At 40.2% G+C, this 14,979-nt stretch overlaps 1 protein-coding gene and 1 pseudogene across 1 annotated transcript; one reads left to right on the top strand and one right to left on the bottom strand.

The window, feature by feature from the left end:
* The first annotated feature begins 480 nt into the window (after positions 1 to 480).
* LOC119245715 (zinc finger protein 3-like) lies at positions 481 to 1,287 on the top strand. The gene has a single exon (XM_037511689.1). It carries the CDS (start codon positions 481 to 483, stop codon positions 1,285 to 1,287), a length of 807 nt encoding a protein of 268 aa, XP_037367586.1.
* Positions 1,288 to 12,565: 11,278 nt separating this feature from the next.
* Positions 12,566 to 13,957, bottom strand: LOC119245716 (dnaJ homolog subfamily B member 1-like; annotated as a pseudogene).
* Between the last annotated feature and the right edge of the window lie 1,022 nt (positions 13,958 to 14,979).

Genomic DNA, 14,979 nt, shown 5'->3' on the forward strand with positions numbered 1-14,979 from the left:
GGCTTCCATTTTCCAGACACCATATAATTCCCCAGCCAGAGTCAGAGAGAGCACCCAGGGAGCCAAACAGTGAGCCCATGGAACCATCGAGAAAGCCCAGGGTTCATCAAACAGTAAACAGCTCCAGCCAAGGTAGAAGTGACTGAAGGGAGGGCTGGCTCTGATTGTTCGCATAGACATAGACTGAAGGATGAAGAGCCCTCTGAGCAGGGTTCTTCTATAATTGTGTCAGAACTGAGAACCCTCAAGGTGGGTCCTTGCACCCAAAAGGGCCACCCATGTAATAGGTGTGACTCAATCTTGAGAGAGATTTTGCATCTGAGTGGTCAGCAGGAGACATCCCCTTGGCAGCAACCATACCCATGTGACTCATGTGAGAGAACATTCTGGGTCACCACACAAAGTAACCACATCCTGAAGCAGAAGAATGTAGAGACATTCTCTAGAAAGGAAAAGGGCCAGGCCTCAGCAGAGAGCCACATGTACCTCCCTTGCAGGGAGGGTGTAGAGAACTTATTGGCCAACTCTGTACTTGACCAGGACCAGGCAATTCAAAATGCAGAGAAGTCATCCAAGAGTGCTGAGAGTAAGGAGACTTTTCATACTGGCCATAGGGATTACAGGTGCAGTGAATGTGGAGAGGCTTTTAGCCACAAAGACAGACTTGAGCAACACCAGAAAATTCACAGGGAAGAGAAACCCTATGAGTACAACAGCGAATGTGGGGCAGCCTCTCACCACAGCTCCTCTATATTACTACACAGCAAAGAATCACATTCTGTGTTGGGTAATGGTGGAAAATTAGTTGATCCTCACTTTATGGGGGTTGAAAGCTCTCATGCAGTATTAAGGCCTTATGATTGTGCTGAATGTGGGAAATCTTTTATCAGAAAATCCCACCATATTCAACATGATAGAACACACACTGGAGCTAAACCTTTTGAGTGCAGTGAATGTGGGAGATCCTTCTGTTGCAAAGACTCACTTATTCGGCACCAGAAAATTCACAGTGCAGAAAAGCCTCATATATGCAGCAGTTGTGGAAAAGCTTTTGTCCGTAAAGATGCACTTGTTGAGCACGACAGAAGCCACACTGCGGAAAAGTCTTGTGTGTGTGATGACTGTGGGAAGATGTTTAGCCACAATTCCTATGTTAAAATACACAAGAGAATTCACAGTGGAATAAGTAAGGCCTTGGGCTTGCGATGTATGTGGGAAAACTTACATTCCTCATCCCCACCTTATTCAGCACAAGAAAATTCACACCACAACAGAGTCTATGGGTGAAGTGATGACAGAAAACTCTTTGGAGGCAACTCCAGCCTCATCCACCAGAGACATAACACTGGAGCAAGATCTTGAGTGCCCAATGGATATCGGAACACCTGGGGAAGATACTCCCACAAAGCCTGGCACATAAAAGCTCATACCAAAAAAAAGGCCTTTGATGATCCTTGAGCTGCATCTTTTCAGTTTGTTTAGCACCAGAACATTCGCACTAATTTCCTTCTTGCTCAGCATAGCACAACACACAAAAGAGAAAAGGTCTACAAGTAGCTTTTGTAACATAAACAACCACCAGAAATTGAACTTCATGTTTTCAGGGGGCAGATAACTATAAGAACCAAGTTGGTGGTAAATTTTCAGGAGCAACTTTACATTGTATAACCTTCCCAGGGCCTTTGCCTGGGCTTTAACTTTTCAGTATCTGTTGCAGAAATTATCTTACTTCTACCAGCCATCAGGACCCCGACTGTGTGTCAGTCATCCCAATGCACTTGGGAAGGCAAACCTCCACTCTCCTATTTCCTGGAATTATGAGTGATCTGAACCCAAAGGGGATCCTCATTCCCTTCCCCCTGGTGGTATCATTGTAGATATGACTTAGTTTCTGCTAAAAAGAGTTGAACGGGAATCTGCTACAGTTTTCCAGAGGTTTCCATTTTCTATGGACAGCATTGACTGTATATGAGATAGCTGACATAGATTTCTCTACATCACCCCATCTTGGAACTTGGAACTGCTTTCCCTATCCTGATTGGTTTGTGCACTGAAAAAAGCCATATTGTTAAAGTCTTTACTCTGTTTTATTCACTGTGTGGGGCTGATTGAGGGGGAAACAATATGTGGGCTTTGCCAGCATTGAAGGGAGGAACACCTTTTATGGGGCGCCCAAGCTTTATGTGCCTCAGAGAAAACAGAAGTATGGTATAATTTGTATTCTCAGTATAATCTGGCCTAATTGGCAATGCTGGCTATGGCCTTTTCTGACAGTCGTTAGCCTTGTGGGACTGATTTTATGAACTGTGAATGAAGGTCTCTTATGAGCCCTAAGCTCACCTTGTTAAAGGGTTAATTTGCATGAGAATCTCCATTGTTTCCTTTAAGTTATTTTTCCCCCCAGAGGATGTCTCACACTGCCCAACACCTGCTGAGACCTACCCAGAAGTTATTGCCCCTGTGAAGTTTAAAATACGGTAGGCAGGGAGGGCCTACCTGGTAGTGCAGGGGTTGAAGTCTCAGCCCTCAGCTATTTCCAGCCACTGCAGCACGAGTTCTATCCCTGGCCAGGGAGTGACCCTTGTAGTGCAGCAGACCTCTCCTGTATCACCGGCTGCTCCCCTAAGCAGTGTGTTTTTTGTAGATCCGCCTGTTCTGTACCCCACTCTGTCTCTGGTAAATCCTCTCACCCCCTGCACCTCTGGCCTACACCCCAGTTCTTGTAAATGCATTAATAAATAAATCTTAAAATCTGGTAGGCAGGCAGGCGTAGGCCTACAGAGGCTAAGTGGGAAATACAAGTGATATATTTCTTGATTTAATGTATAGAATGTCTTCATCCTTCCTGACATTCATGTGCATTAAGGGTAAAGATACAAATTTTATGTTTCGACTTTCCAAAGTTTTAAACCTTTTTTTCCCAGTTTTATTGTGATATAATTGACATATAGGTTTAAAGTGTTTAGCATAATTATTTGACTTATATATATATTGCAATATTATTACCATAATAAATAAGGTTAGCATTTATCATCTAAGAAAAAACAGGAGAAAAATCCTCTTAGCGCTCAGTAAAGTTAACTCTGGTAAATACTGTTTCACTTAAAAATCCTAAAATAGGTTTAATTATATATTACAGAAAACAGAGCTTTCAAAAATAAAATACCCTTTTTAAATTGATAAACTTGATAAATTTTGACATATGTATATACCTGTAATATTACGATAGTTAAGGTAATGAATGGTTTCCCCTTAAAGTTTGTTCATGTTCCTTAATAATCTCTTCTTCTCTTCCCTTCCTGATCCTTTATCCCCATGCAACCATTAATTTGTTTTATTTCACAGTACATTGCATTTTCTAGTTTGATATATAAGTGTAGTAGAGTATAATTTTTTTTTTTCATATGTGTGTCTCTCTTTTTGTGTCATTAGCAGCCATTGATGTCAGTGCCTGTGTTCATTAATTTTTTATGGCTGCAAGTGATGATATTCTAAGTTTATTATTCTTATTTTACTTATTAGCTGAGGTAATACAGAGAAACTTTCCCTCATCTACTATTTATTTAGTCCACAGTACAGGAAAGGCAGCCTAAATGCTGATTTTTCCCTTTATTTTCTAGTTTTCAAAACAGGATGGGATGTCACTACCATCCTCCAAAGTGACCCTTGAGGTTTTAAGATTTTTACTATAATTATAACCTCATGGATTTTAATGTATTTGATGTTTTATTTATTTTTTAGTTTTCATTTTTTAAGACCCAAAACCCCACAATAATAAAAACAAAACATCCACCACCATCCATTATACCCCTTCCAACCTTGCTCCCACCCTGGCCTTATTTTTGGTGTACCTTCTTTCAGTAAGCATTATTGTTTTAAGATTAATCTTTGTTGTTGAGACTATCGATAGGTTATTCCTTGTGGTTGCGGAGTACTATTTCATTGTGTATGGACATACTCCAATTGTTTACCAGCTGTTGATGAACATTCAGGTTTTTTTGCAATTTCTGATTATTCAAAATAAAGCTGTTTGAAAGGAAAAAAACAAGAATCTTTAATGACTTCACAAAAGCTCTTGTCTTACAAAAGAAAGTTCCTCAAAAAACAAACTCAGTGTGATTCAAATTGCCTCTCTATTGCCCTTGAGGTACTAGCATGGCCCAAGGAAGAACTTTAAGATCTAGGGAAGGGATCCCACTTGCAAGCAATATAATTGCTAATTCTTGCTAGTTTGTGTAACCAGGAATTTAGGAAGTATTGGGAGAATGGGTTTTTAAATTTTCTGGATAGAGGCAAAAAGAACACAAGGATAAATCAGGTAAAATTTATCAGGATGGGATATCTTATCTAGATTTGGCATTTAATGATCAAAGTGAAGCAACTGGATGTGGACTTAACAGCATACTAAAGCCTGAACTGAATGGTGGCCTACATAAAAGAGTTCAAATGCCCCAGAATTTCCCTGGGATATTCCTGTGTCTCAGAGATATGACTCCTACAGATTACATTTCCAAGTTTTATTGTCCTCTGGCTTGCAAGTAGTTTCTGTCAGTAGGAGGCACTAAAGGAAAGTGAAGGTAAGAAGTAGAGAGAATATAAGTTTCTTCTCATCCCTCTGTGCTTGATCACATTTCTCTGGCATCTTCTTCTTTTCTCAGTAGCCCTTCTGTTATAGGGCAACCCCAAAGGGAAATTGGTATGGCCTGGGTGTGAGTCCTCACCCGCAGCTTAAAAAAAAAAAAAAAAAAAAAAAAAAACTCAGAACAAGACCCAAGGGCAGGCACACAGAGAAAGGTTAATAAAAGGTTTATTTACTAGGGAGAAGAGAATAGGGGAAGTGCAGAGAGAGAGAAAGAGAAAGAGATTAATCGTTCAATATGTCCTACAGGTAATGCTGTCTGAGCTGGGACCCTGGGTGCAAGTGGATGGTAGTCAAAACCAAGGGCCTCCCCGGTGGCGCAGCGGTTGAGCGCTGGGTAGCAAAGCTGCCCACAGCCTCTGCAGCGCCAGTTCGATCCCCGACTGCTCCCCGGCCACCAGAGGAGGGTCCCACATGGTGCGCAGCCTCTCCTGCCGCCTGCTGCTCCCCTCAGCAGTATACTTCGGGCCTTCTGCCTGCTCTGCTCCCCACTCTGGCTCTGGTGAATTCTCTAACCCTCCCGCGCTTCTGACTGTACCCAGTGCTTGTATAAATAAATAAATAAAACAAATTAAAAAAAAAAAAAAGACTCCTGCAGGCCCCCATGTGTTCAGTCTTATATCAAGCATGGCTGCTTAATTCCACCCTAGTTCCCAGCAATCCCCCCTTCAAGAAGTCAAGAGTCATGACAGACTCAAGGCATGATGGGAGTTGTAGTCCTTTGCACCTGCGAGTTCTTTGGCATGGAGGTGGGTGGGTCAGTAAATCATTAGTGGGTGGAGTTCATTTAAGACGTTCTGTTTCCCCCAACACTTCCAGAAAGTCCTGCCATGTTTCCAGCAGATACAAATGATTTTAGGCCCTGGACCCTAGTAACACTACTGTTTGTCCTTCTTTCGGTGGGGGTAATTGCTTTCACAGATACTAATCACTGTGTTTTCCCATCTCCCCCCAGTTTTGGATTCCCAACTAATCCATCAGCTGAGGAATCAATTACCTGAATGAACTCCTCTTTAAATACTTCTTTAAGGTTTTATTTTTCTGTTTATATCCTAATTAGTAAATAAGTAATTTATTTAGTTATGTGAAAAAGTGGAAGGAGAGTTAAGTGTGTAAGAAATAGAGATGAGGGAAAGGTTACGGAGCCCCAGAGATGATAATGTACTCCCAGAAACTAATAATAGGAAGCTACTCCCAGCCTTACAAAAGGTGACAAAGGTGAGAGTCAGGTTACTGGAACTGGCAAAGCATAGGTGTGGAAAACCACCCCCACAACAAGTTGTAGCCTTAGTGAGGGGAACATGGCAACTATTAAATTCTAATCTCAGGGAAAGACCATCAGGGAGGAGGAATAAACACCTGACCTCACTCTATTCCTGCTCTTAGATCTGCTGTCAATACTTGTCATTGACAAAAATGCAGTAAGTCAAAGTCAAGGGGACCCTGGTGATCCAGTCCATAGAGTTCATCCTCCCAGGGCACAGAGCAGAGCAGAGAAAGACAGAATTTGTAAGTAGAGAAGTAAATAGAGGGGCTCCCTGGTGGCGCAGCGGGTTGAGCACAGCGCTCTGAAGCTGTCTGCAGCCTTTGCAGCATGGGTTCGATTCCCAGCCGGCCAGGGAGATACCCACATGGCATGGAAGACCTCCCCCTGTCTCACCTGCTGCTCCCCTCAGCAGTGTATTTCAGTCAGTCTGCCTGTTCTGTTCCCCACTCTGTCTCTGGTGAATCCTCTCACCCTCCTCTGTGCCTCTGGCCTGTACCCCAGCTCCTGTATAAATAAAATAAATCTTTAAAAAAAAATAGAGATTGATCAGCATACCCAACTTTGGAATTACAAGTTGTGAGTACTTGCTAAACTGATAAATCAAGAAGAGTTGTAAAGTATGTGCCAGGGGAAAATGCACTGTTTTTCTTTACTCACACATACTTCTGACACCAGATTTTTGGGTTTTTTCCAACGCTAACCAGTTCTCCAACACTAGCTGAAGGTCATGCAATTCAATTCAATTCTGAAGCTAACAAGTTAGCCCAGACACCACAGGTTAAGGGCTCATAAGACTGTCTTCCACTCCAGATGTCAATGGCAAATCGTAGGCCCCCAGGATACTCGCAACTTCTATCAGACTTGGCTACCAATCAGAGCTTCCATGACCCCTTTTCCTCTGGTTCAGTAATTTGCTAGAATGGCTCATAGAAGCTAGGAAAATGGTTTACTTACTACTGCTGATTTATTACAAAAGATATTTTAAAAGCTACGAATGAACAGGCAGAAAAGAGATACACAGGATGAAGTCTGGAGGATTCCAAGCATAGGAATTCTATCCCTGTGGAGTTGTGGTGCACCACTTCCTCAACATGTAGAGGTGATCAACAGTGTAGAACTCCCACACTCCTTACTATGGGGATTTTTATGGAGACTTCAGCATGTAAGTATGCATGATTTTTAATTAACTCAACCGCCAACCTGTCTCCCCTTCCGAGAGGATAGCAGGTAAAGCTGAAAGTTCCAGGCATCAAGTCATGGCTTGGTTTTTCTAGTGACTAGTCCCAGTCCTGAAGCTATCTAGAAGCCCACCAAGTATTACCTCATGCAAACAAAAGAACGCTTCCATCACCCAGGAAATTCCAAGGAATTTAGGAGTTCGATGCCAGGAACTGGCCACAGAGACCTATATACACATATTATTGCACACTAAGAGAACTGGAAGTGATCACTGCTGAAAGCAAGAATAGGAGTTTTTTTTTTTTTTAATAAGCCATAATGTGCTATTTGAATGTTTGAACTATATATGTATATTATATATAATTTAATATAATTAAAAATAGTTCTTATAGGCCTCCCCGGTGGCGCAGCGGTTGAGCGCTGGGTTGCGAAGCTGCGCGCGGCCTCTGCGGCGCCGGTTCGATCCCCGGCTGCTCCCCGGCCACCGGAGGAGGGTCCCACATGGCGCGCAGACCTCTCCTGCCGCCCGCTGCTCCCCTCAGCAGTGTACTTCGGTCCTTCTGCCTGCTCTGCTCCCCGCTCTGGCTCTGGTGAATTCTCTCGCCCTCCCGCGCTTCTGACTGTACCCAGTGCATGTATAAACAAAACAAACAAAGAAACCAGCAAACAAATAAATAAAGCATGCCTCTATATAAAAAAAAAAAAAAATAGTTCTTATAACAAAAAGTGAAACATTTTGGTGCCAATATATAAGAAGTATTTGAGGATCAAAGGTTATTTGAGTATATTTGTGTGAGTATGTGGGTATGTTTACAGACTTAAAACAGGAAATAGGCAGCTGGAGAGATGGAAAATAATTCTTAAAGATCATAGATTATCAAAAAGCAAGAAAGTATAGGGGGCCTTGACTCAAGGGCACAAGTTTGAGGCTATCTGTTCTTCCTCTAAGAGCAACAAATGGGTGGTGAATATTAATACTCAAGCAGATTATGGGTAAATTGGAGGCCATATCTTAAGAGATTTCTTATCTAAACATGTCCATTTAGTGATCAAATAGATGTTATATTCATCAGTTGAGAGTAAAATGAAATGGGTAGACTAGGTTATAAGAACTGTCAAGAAATTGTACAGTAGCTGACAGAAAGATACAATGGGAAACTGGATAATGTTTTCGTTTGCTGTGGCTGTAGTAACAAATGACCATAAATTTGACTTGGTGGTGGGTGTGATGTGATCCTAAATCATATGCAATGATATCTCAATACAAAATAATATAATATAAATAAATGTCATTCCCCCTACCACTTCCCAAAAAAGTTATTTGTTCTCTTACATTTCCGGGACATCAGAAGTCCTGTATCAGTTTTACTGATCTGAAATCAAGGTGTTGGCAGAGCCACATTCCCTCCAGAGTCTCTAATAGAAAAATCTGTTTCTTGTCCCTTCCAGCTTCTGGTAGTGGCTAATATTCCTGTCATATGGCAGCATAACTCTAATAGGTGCCTCCTCCATATCACCCTCTCTTCTTTGCTACTATCAAATGTTCCTTTACCTCACAGAAGGGTACATCTGGTTGCCTTTAGGGCACACCCACATGATCAGGATCATCTCCCCATCTCAAAAGCCTTACCTTAACCACATCTGCAAAGACTTTTTTTTTTTTTTTTTTTTTTTTTTTGTCATATAAGATAGCATTGGCAGGTTCCAGGGATTAGGCCATGAATATCTTTGGAGTGGGGGGTGTTATTCACATAGAGTAAAAGAGAGCATTCTGAATAATTACACAGCAGTAACAGGTACAAATGGGGACTGACCATGAGGCAGGAAGCCTGGACAATGGTCACTGACCACTAAAGATGGCAAGTTAAGAAAAAGCAATTATCCTTGAGATAGAGGTGGGAAGCTGCTAGTCCGCACAACACCTGTATGTGCATCCTGGGAAATGCAGCCTGACAGCAAGGTGTATGGATTGGCTGACTACAGTAAGTAATCTTGACATTCATGTCCAGTAGTCCTAAAAAGACACCATGATTATAGAAGATAAGGCAGAAAAAAGTGCTGGTGAAAAAGTTTATAATTCAAAGAAGCAAGGTTGAATTTGAATAACAAATAAATTCATAAAGAAAATGTGGGGGAAATGATAGATTTCAAAATCCGTAATTGACACTTGTTATGAATTTCAGGTATTATACAATTTTCTTCCTGATCAGGGGGAACCAAACGTCTAATGCAATATTTTCTCAATGTGTCTGCTAGCTACATCCTCTTCCTTTACCTCAGTTCTTCAACAGCCCAGATTTCTGTGGGGGGGAATCACAATTTGTTAGATCTCTTCCTGAAATGAAACATTAAGAACTGACTTTTTTCTTAGATTGTCTATGCAAACTAAAACTGATTAGATAATTTCAATTAATTTTTCAACTTGATGCTGTGCAGATGCAGTTTAAGTGTGAATTTCCTAAACTGGAAAAACACAATTATAGTAAGAAAATTAAATGTAAAGTAAACACATCCTTCTTCCCCCCCCCCTCTATTTTAGATTGTGTATATGCTACTTTCCAAGGTTCAGCTGAAATTTTTATGAGAAGCAGAAATGAATTTCCTTAATGAAACAAAGATCCTATTTAAGCAAAATAATGTCTTTAGTTTTCCTTTTCAAAGGAACATATTTAGTTAAAGAATGACAGGGAGTGATAAAATTATTTTTGAATGGAAAACTCGGCTTTGTTAAAAATACTACTTTAAATGTAATATCTAATCTTTATTTCTCTATTGATAGTTATGGCAGTATGTAAGTACTGTTTTGAGCTGATAAAAGTATTCTATCAGTCCCAGAATGTATAAATTATATTATATAGTTTCTTGATTTAGTGCACACATAAATAAAAAAAAACATATCAAAGCAAAATCCATTTTTCATATGGAAATAAAAAGGAATGAAGAAATAGGGATAGGTAAGAATACTTTGCTCAATCCCGTAGTAAAAGATTTAACGTTGTTGAAAACATTGCTATTAGATTTTAAACCTGTTGATTGGTGAGCTATTTTTGCTATTGTTTCCCTTGGAGATACACCAGGTTTGCACACATATAATCCAGTTCATTTTCTCATATGCAGAAAACACTTAAAATTGAGTAAAAACAAACAGCCTTCTAATCTCATGACATTTGGAAAACAGCATGTGGAAAAGAAATTGCAGTATGGATTTGGCAGTAAAATGAAATGACAGAAGTGGATTCCCTCATCTATTCTTCTTCAGCTCAAGGGAGATCTAAATTAAGAAGATAGTAAGCAAGGTAAAATGAGCCAGTCATAAACACAGCAACCCATTTCAAAAGTATTTCATTTTTAAATGTGCCAGTGATTCATTTATCAATCCATTCATCAAGCGTGTTTCCATAACTTGTAAATCTTGAAAGTTTGCCTTTGAGACAAGTTAGTAACAATAAGTTCAATCTCTTTCAATTTAGGAAAGTCAAAGTGATCTGTATTTACAACTTTGCATTTTGAAAAGTGGCAAGTCATTATAAAAAATGAAATCTTACCTCTATGGTAATGAAGTTAGAAGCCTCCACTGCCACAGTGCTAATAATAAGACTCTGAAAGCAATTTTAACCCACAAAGTCAAGCTATGACCCATAGGATTGATTTTACTTCGCTGAGGGTGTATTAATGTGTCATTTCTTCCAGTTTCAGAAGTAACAGATTTATTTCACTACAAAAATAAAACAGTGCAGTCAATTCTAGTTTTAAATTATTAAATTATTTCATGGCTATCTATTTTATGAAATATTGTTTAGAGTTAGATACTTGGGACCACTTTAATGTGTCGGGTTAATTTTATGTAGCTCCTAGTAGTATAGCTTCTGTTCGCCAAGTGCATTATTTTAATCTATTGTTATCTAAGAATATCCCTTGTAATGACACAGTATGTGGATAAGTTCCACTTTCTAAGTTGACTTTAAGGCATTATTTAGCCTTCTCATAATAAGAACATAAGTTGATCATGTACAGGAAAGATAGTTCCTATATTCATGAATATTAGCTACAAAGGAGAAAAAAAGAGTGCACAAACATTTATATATTTAGAAAGTAGATACTGGGTTTTCGGAAAAGTCATGACATACTGGGGTGAAGTGAGTTATTCAAGTTACTATATATGGGGCCTACAGTTGTTGATTTTAAACAGTGAGCTTTAATTTACTCTGGTTGTAAAGTCCACGCTTGTCCTCTTAAAATGCTAGAGGAAACATTAAGGATAAATCCCTAACTCTTCTCCATAGATAAACATAGTCCAGGGACTGTAGGAAGAATGGGATACAATGCAGCAATACTGACTTTAGGATCATTTTGCACCTTAACAAATTATTATTTTTTAGGTTTAGCATCAGTCTTTAATGCTGTCACTGTTGGCAGTGGTGACTTACAATATATCTAAGTAAGCACCAGACTGGCCTGCAGTGAACAAGCACTTGTTCTAATTCCCCCCACCCCAAGGTACCTTCTGAATTCCCTGTACAGAGAGCAGCAGCTGCGTGGACAGATTTCATTTGAGTGCACACCAAGTTTACACAAAATTGCAAAAACATATTTGCAGACATTCCATAGCCCTCCTGTAATGAGAAGCAAAAAAACCCCTTTATCAGAAGGGATTATGTCTAGGACTGTGCAAGATTCAGAACGATCATATCCCCTTGAAAGAGTCCAGAGTCCATGAAACAAATAAACAAAAAAATTACCTGGGCAACTGGGCAATCTTAGGTGTGCCAAAAGATTGCCTTGCAGAAAGGGAGTCACCCATAAATCAGTGCACTCAAACTGAGAACTAGGAGTTGGGTGGGTTCCCGGTTCTTACCAAGGCCCCTGGTGGGAAAGGAAGCCATGCAAGTCACTTACTAAAGTTCTGTTCCCTTGGCCTTGCTGGACTAGAGGTATTGCTTGTGGGTGCCTGCCAGGCAGTTCTGCAAAAATAGTCTAGGCTCTCAATTTGAGAGTGCCAGAGAAAAGACACGATTTCTCAGAAGAAGAGAGAAGCATGGGAAAAAAATACAGATTGCAGCACCAACTGCTCACACAATTGAAATTGAGTGCAGTCGGGTTTGGAAACAAAGGTGGCAGGAGGATACCACAAAACAGACAACAGCTGTGAGCAAAAGGGTCAAGACCAGCTGTGGAGCTGCCCTTTTGTCCCTGCCCAGTGCCTGGAGGAAGAGGGTTTGACCCATCTCAGGAAGGCACAGGAGCCAATAGGTAGACTGAGATCCCTATGCCTGCTGTCCCCACCACCAGCTGTCTCATCACTGGTGGTGAAACCTCTGAAGTCTAGTGCACAACTTTGAAAAATAGTAACATATTCTCTAGAAAACATTCAGCAGTTTATAGCAAATAGAATTTGTTTTATCTTGGACCCTCCCATCTTCTCAGAAGCCCACAATTGGTAGAACATACCAGAAATCCTTTTAGTCTGGAAAGGTCCCTGGTCAGTGCTTGGGGAACACAGGTGGCTGCATCAGAAAAAAACTGCTCAAAATCAATTCTCGACATCTAGGTTGTCCTTCTGGAAATAATGCTTCAATAACAAGGTCCCCGTGCCTTGGGTATTTGGGGTAGGAAGAGGCCCTTCCAGCAACTCTTTGCTGCATGACAGGCCTGATGACATCTTTGAACATGGGTACAGCCCTGTTGTCCAGAGTGGGGACGTTTATTGTACGACCCCACAGCCACACAGATCAGCCACTCCCTTAAGGCTGATCCCAGCTGGGTGAATGACAGCACCATCTCTCTCTTTTTTTTTTTTTAATAATAAATTTTATTTTTATATTCCCCATACAATTGCAACCCCCTTATTTTGACCCCAGTCCCTCCCCTCCCGCCCCTACCCCCCATAGAGTGTCTCTGGTTCATAGTTTTTTGTTGATTTTGATTTTCACTTTCTTATAGTTATTCATTTTCCTGGTCCCTTATTTAAGTTTTCTAGATTCCTGCTATGATTGAGACCATCCAGTATTTTTCTTTTTCTTTCTGGCTTATTTCGTTGAGCATGATCCCTTCCAGCGCCATCCATGTTGCTGCAAATTGCATGTGTTTATCTTTTTTGAATGCTGAGTAATATTCCATGGTATATATGTACCACATCTTCTTGATCCTATTGTGTGGCTTGTCCTTTAAAACAAAGACGAAGTCCACTGTAATATTGGAGATCTGGTCCCCTTCCTTGGGGAAGGTGATTTGGTCCCTTCTCCTCCTCCCACCCCCCTGCTTCAGTTTGATGGTCAAGATTTTGTCTTAACAGTGAATGCTCTTTCCATAAAGGCCTGGTTGCTTATGGGAGATTTTCATCTTCTTGGTACAATCGCTATAGATTTCTTCATGTGAGAATCTAAAGTTGTGGGTGGTGGGGGATCTTGCCTCTCTTAGACGGACTTACTTCTCTTAGCAGGGCAGGAGTGGCTAACATACAATTTGGTGGCGCCATCCAGGCCCATGGGGGAAAACCAGAGAACACAACATCAATATCCACACCTTCCTCCCATTTCCACTTCCCTGAAAATGGTGTCAGAGTACCAAAGTACTCAGCAAAGATGACATGAGAGTCTCCATGGAATGTGTAGTTGAAAGAGGTGTCCTTAGCACCACCACTGCTTTGGCTACTGAGGTCACCGCCCTTTAAATCTACCTCCCCGTAGTAGTCAAAGATCTCCTGCTTTTTGCCAGTAGCTGAGCACATCACAGGCCTTGGTGTTCTCCTTAAACTTCTCAGCCTTGTTCTTCTCAGGGTGGTAGTGCAGCACCTGGCTGAGGTAGGCCCTCTTGATCTTCTTGTCCAACTGTCTGTGGGCCAGTCCCAACCACTGGTAATTATCCTTGTCCATGGTCCCTAAAATTTTACATGAAATAGAATTTTTTTTTATCAAATCAACTCATTTACATATAAATACAAAATGACATATATATATATATATATATATATATATAGTTCTCCTAATTCAGATTTTGTGAAGTTGCTCCCTATTAGCTACCAGAAAGTAAAACTACAATTGAGCTAGACTTAAAAAATGATCCCCTGTATTCTCTATAGTAGGGTCAGTTTCTTTACCAAAGCACAGAAAAAACTGATATTCTGAAAAAACAGAGGTATATCTTGACAGTGTCATTCAACAAAGGTGTTAATGCACAACCTGTGGACAGAAGAAAATACTGAAACCCACATAGACATTTTATTGTATTGCAGAATAAAAAGGGAGGACCTATGTTCTCCACTTGATGTATTCTCTTCTTTTCTAATGCTACTGAAGTGTAATAGAATAGCTATTGTTGGGCTATTTTCTGCCTGTAATAGAATCTTTGATTTATAAAGGTGCTGAATCATGCATTAGCCTTATTTCTCAGTATACACACAGGAGCCATTTCAACCAGAACTGAAGGGTTACAGCCGTGATAGAATGCAGCAGCTGTTTAACATTACACAATATAACCATGCATATGAAAGAGCAGCAAGAATTTCACTATATTGATTTAATTTCAGAACATTTTCACATTACAATGGCAATCATGCCAAGACATTTTCATTTTAAGGGGCACCATGGGTCCAAGTTTAATGTGATTCTATTCTCAATAGAATTCAAGGGTCATACAATTTTGAAGTTAGAAAACTGTATAGAGAATCTATTCCCTTCCCCCTCAACTTATATATTAAGAAACCAAGGCCTTAAAGAGGTTAAATGATTTGACTGAGATCACAGGGTTAGGAAATAGCTCTGACTAGAATCTAATTCTGAGTCCTTTGATCTTTTTTACGTAACACAATTATTGAAGAGAAAAATAATATGTAATTCAGTTCTTCCTATATTCCACACAAAATCTGATGTTTAAATTATACTTTAGGAATCAATTA

The sequence above is a fragment of the Talpa occidentalis genome, unplaced genomic scaffold (assembly GCF_014898055.3).
Source record: "Talpa occidentalis isolate TD23 unplaced genomic scaffold, MPIMG_talOcc4v2.1 talOcc4.15, whole genome shotgun sequence".
In the NCBI taxonomy this organism is placed as follows: Eukaryota; Metazoa; Chordata; class Mammalia; order Eulipotyphla; family Talpidae; genus Talpa; species Talpa occidentalis.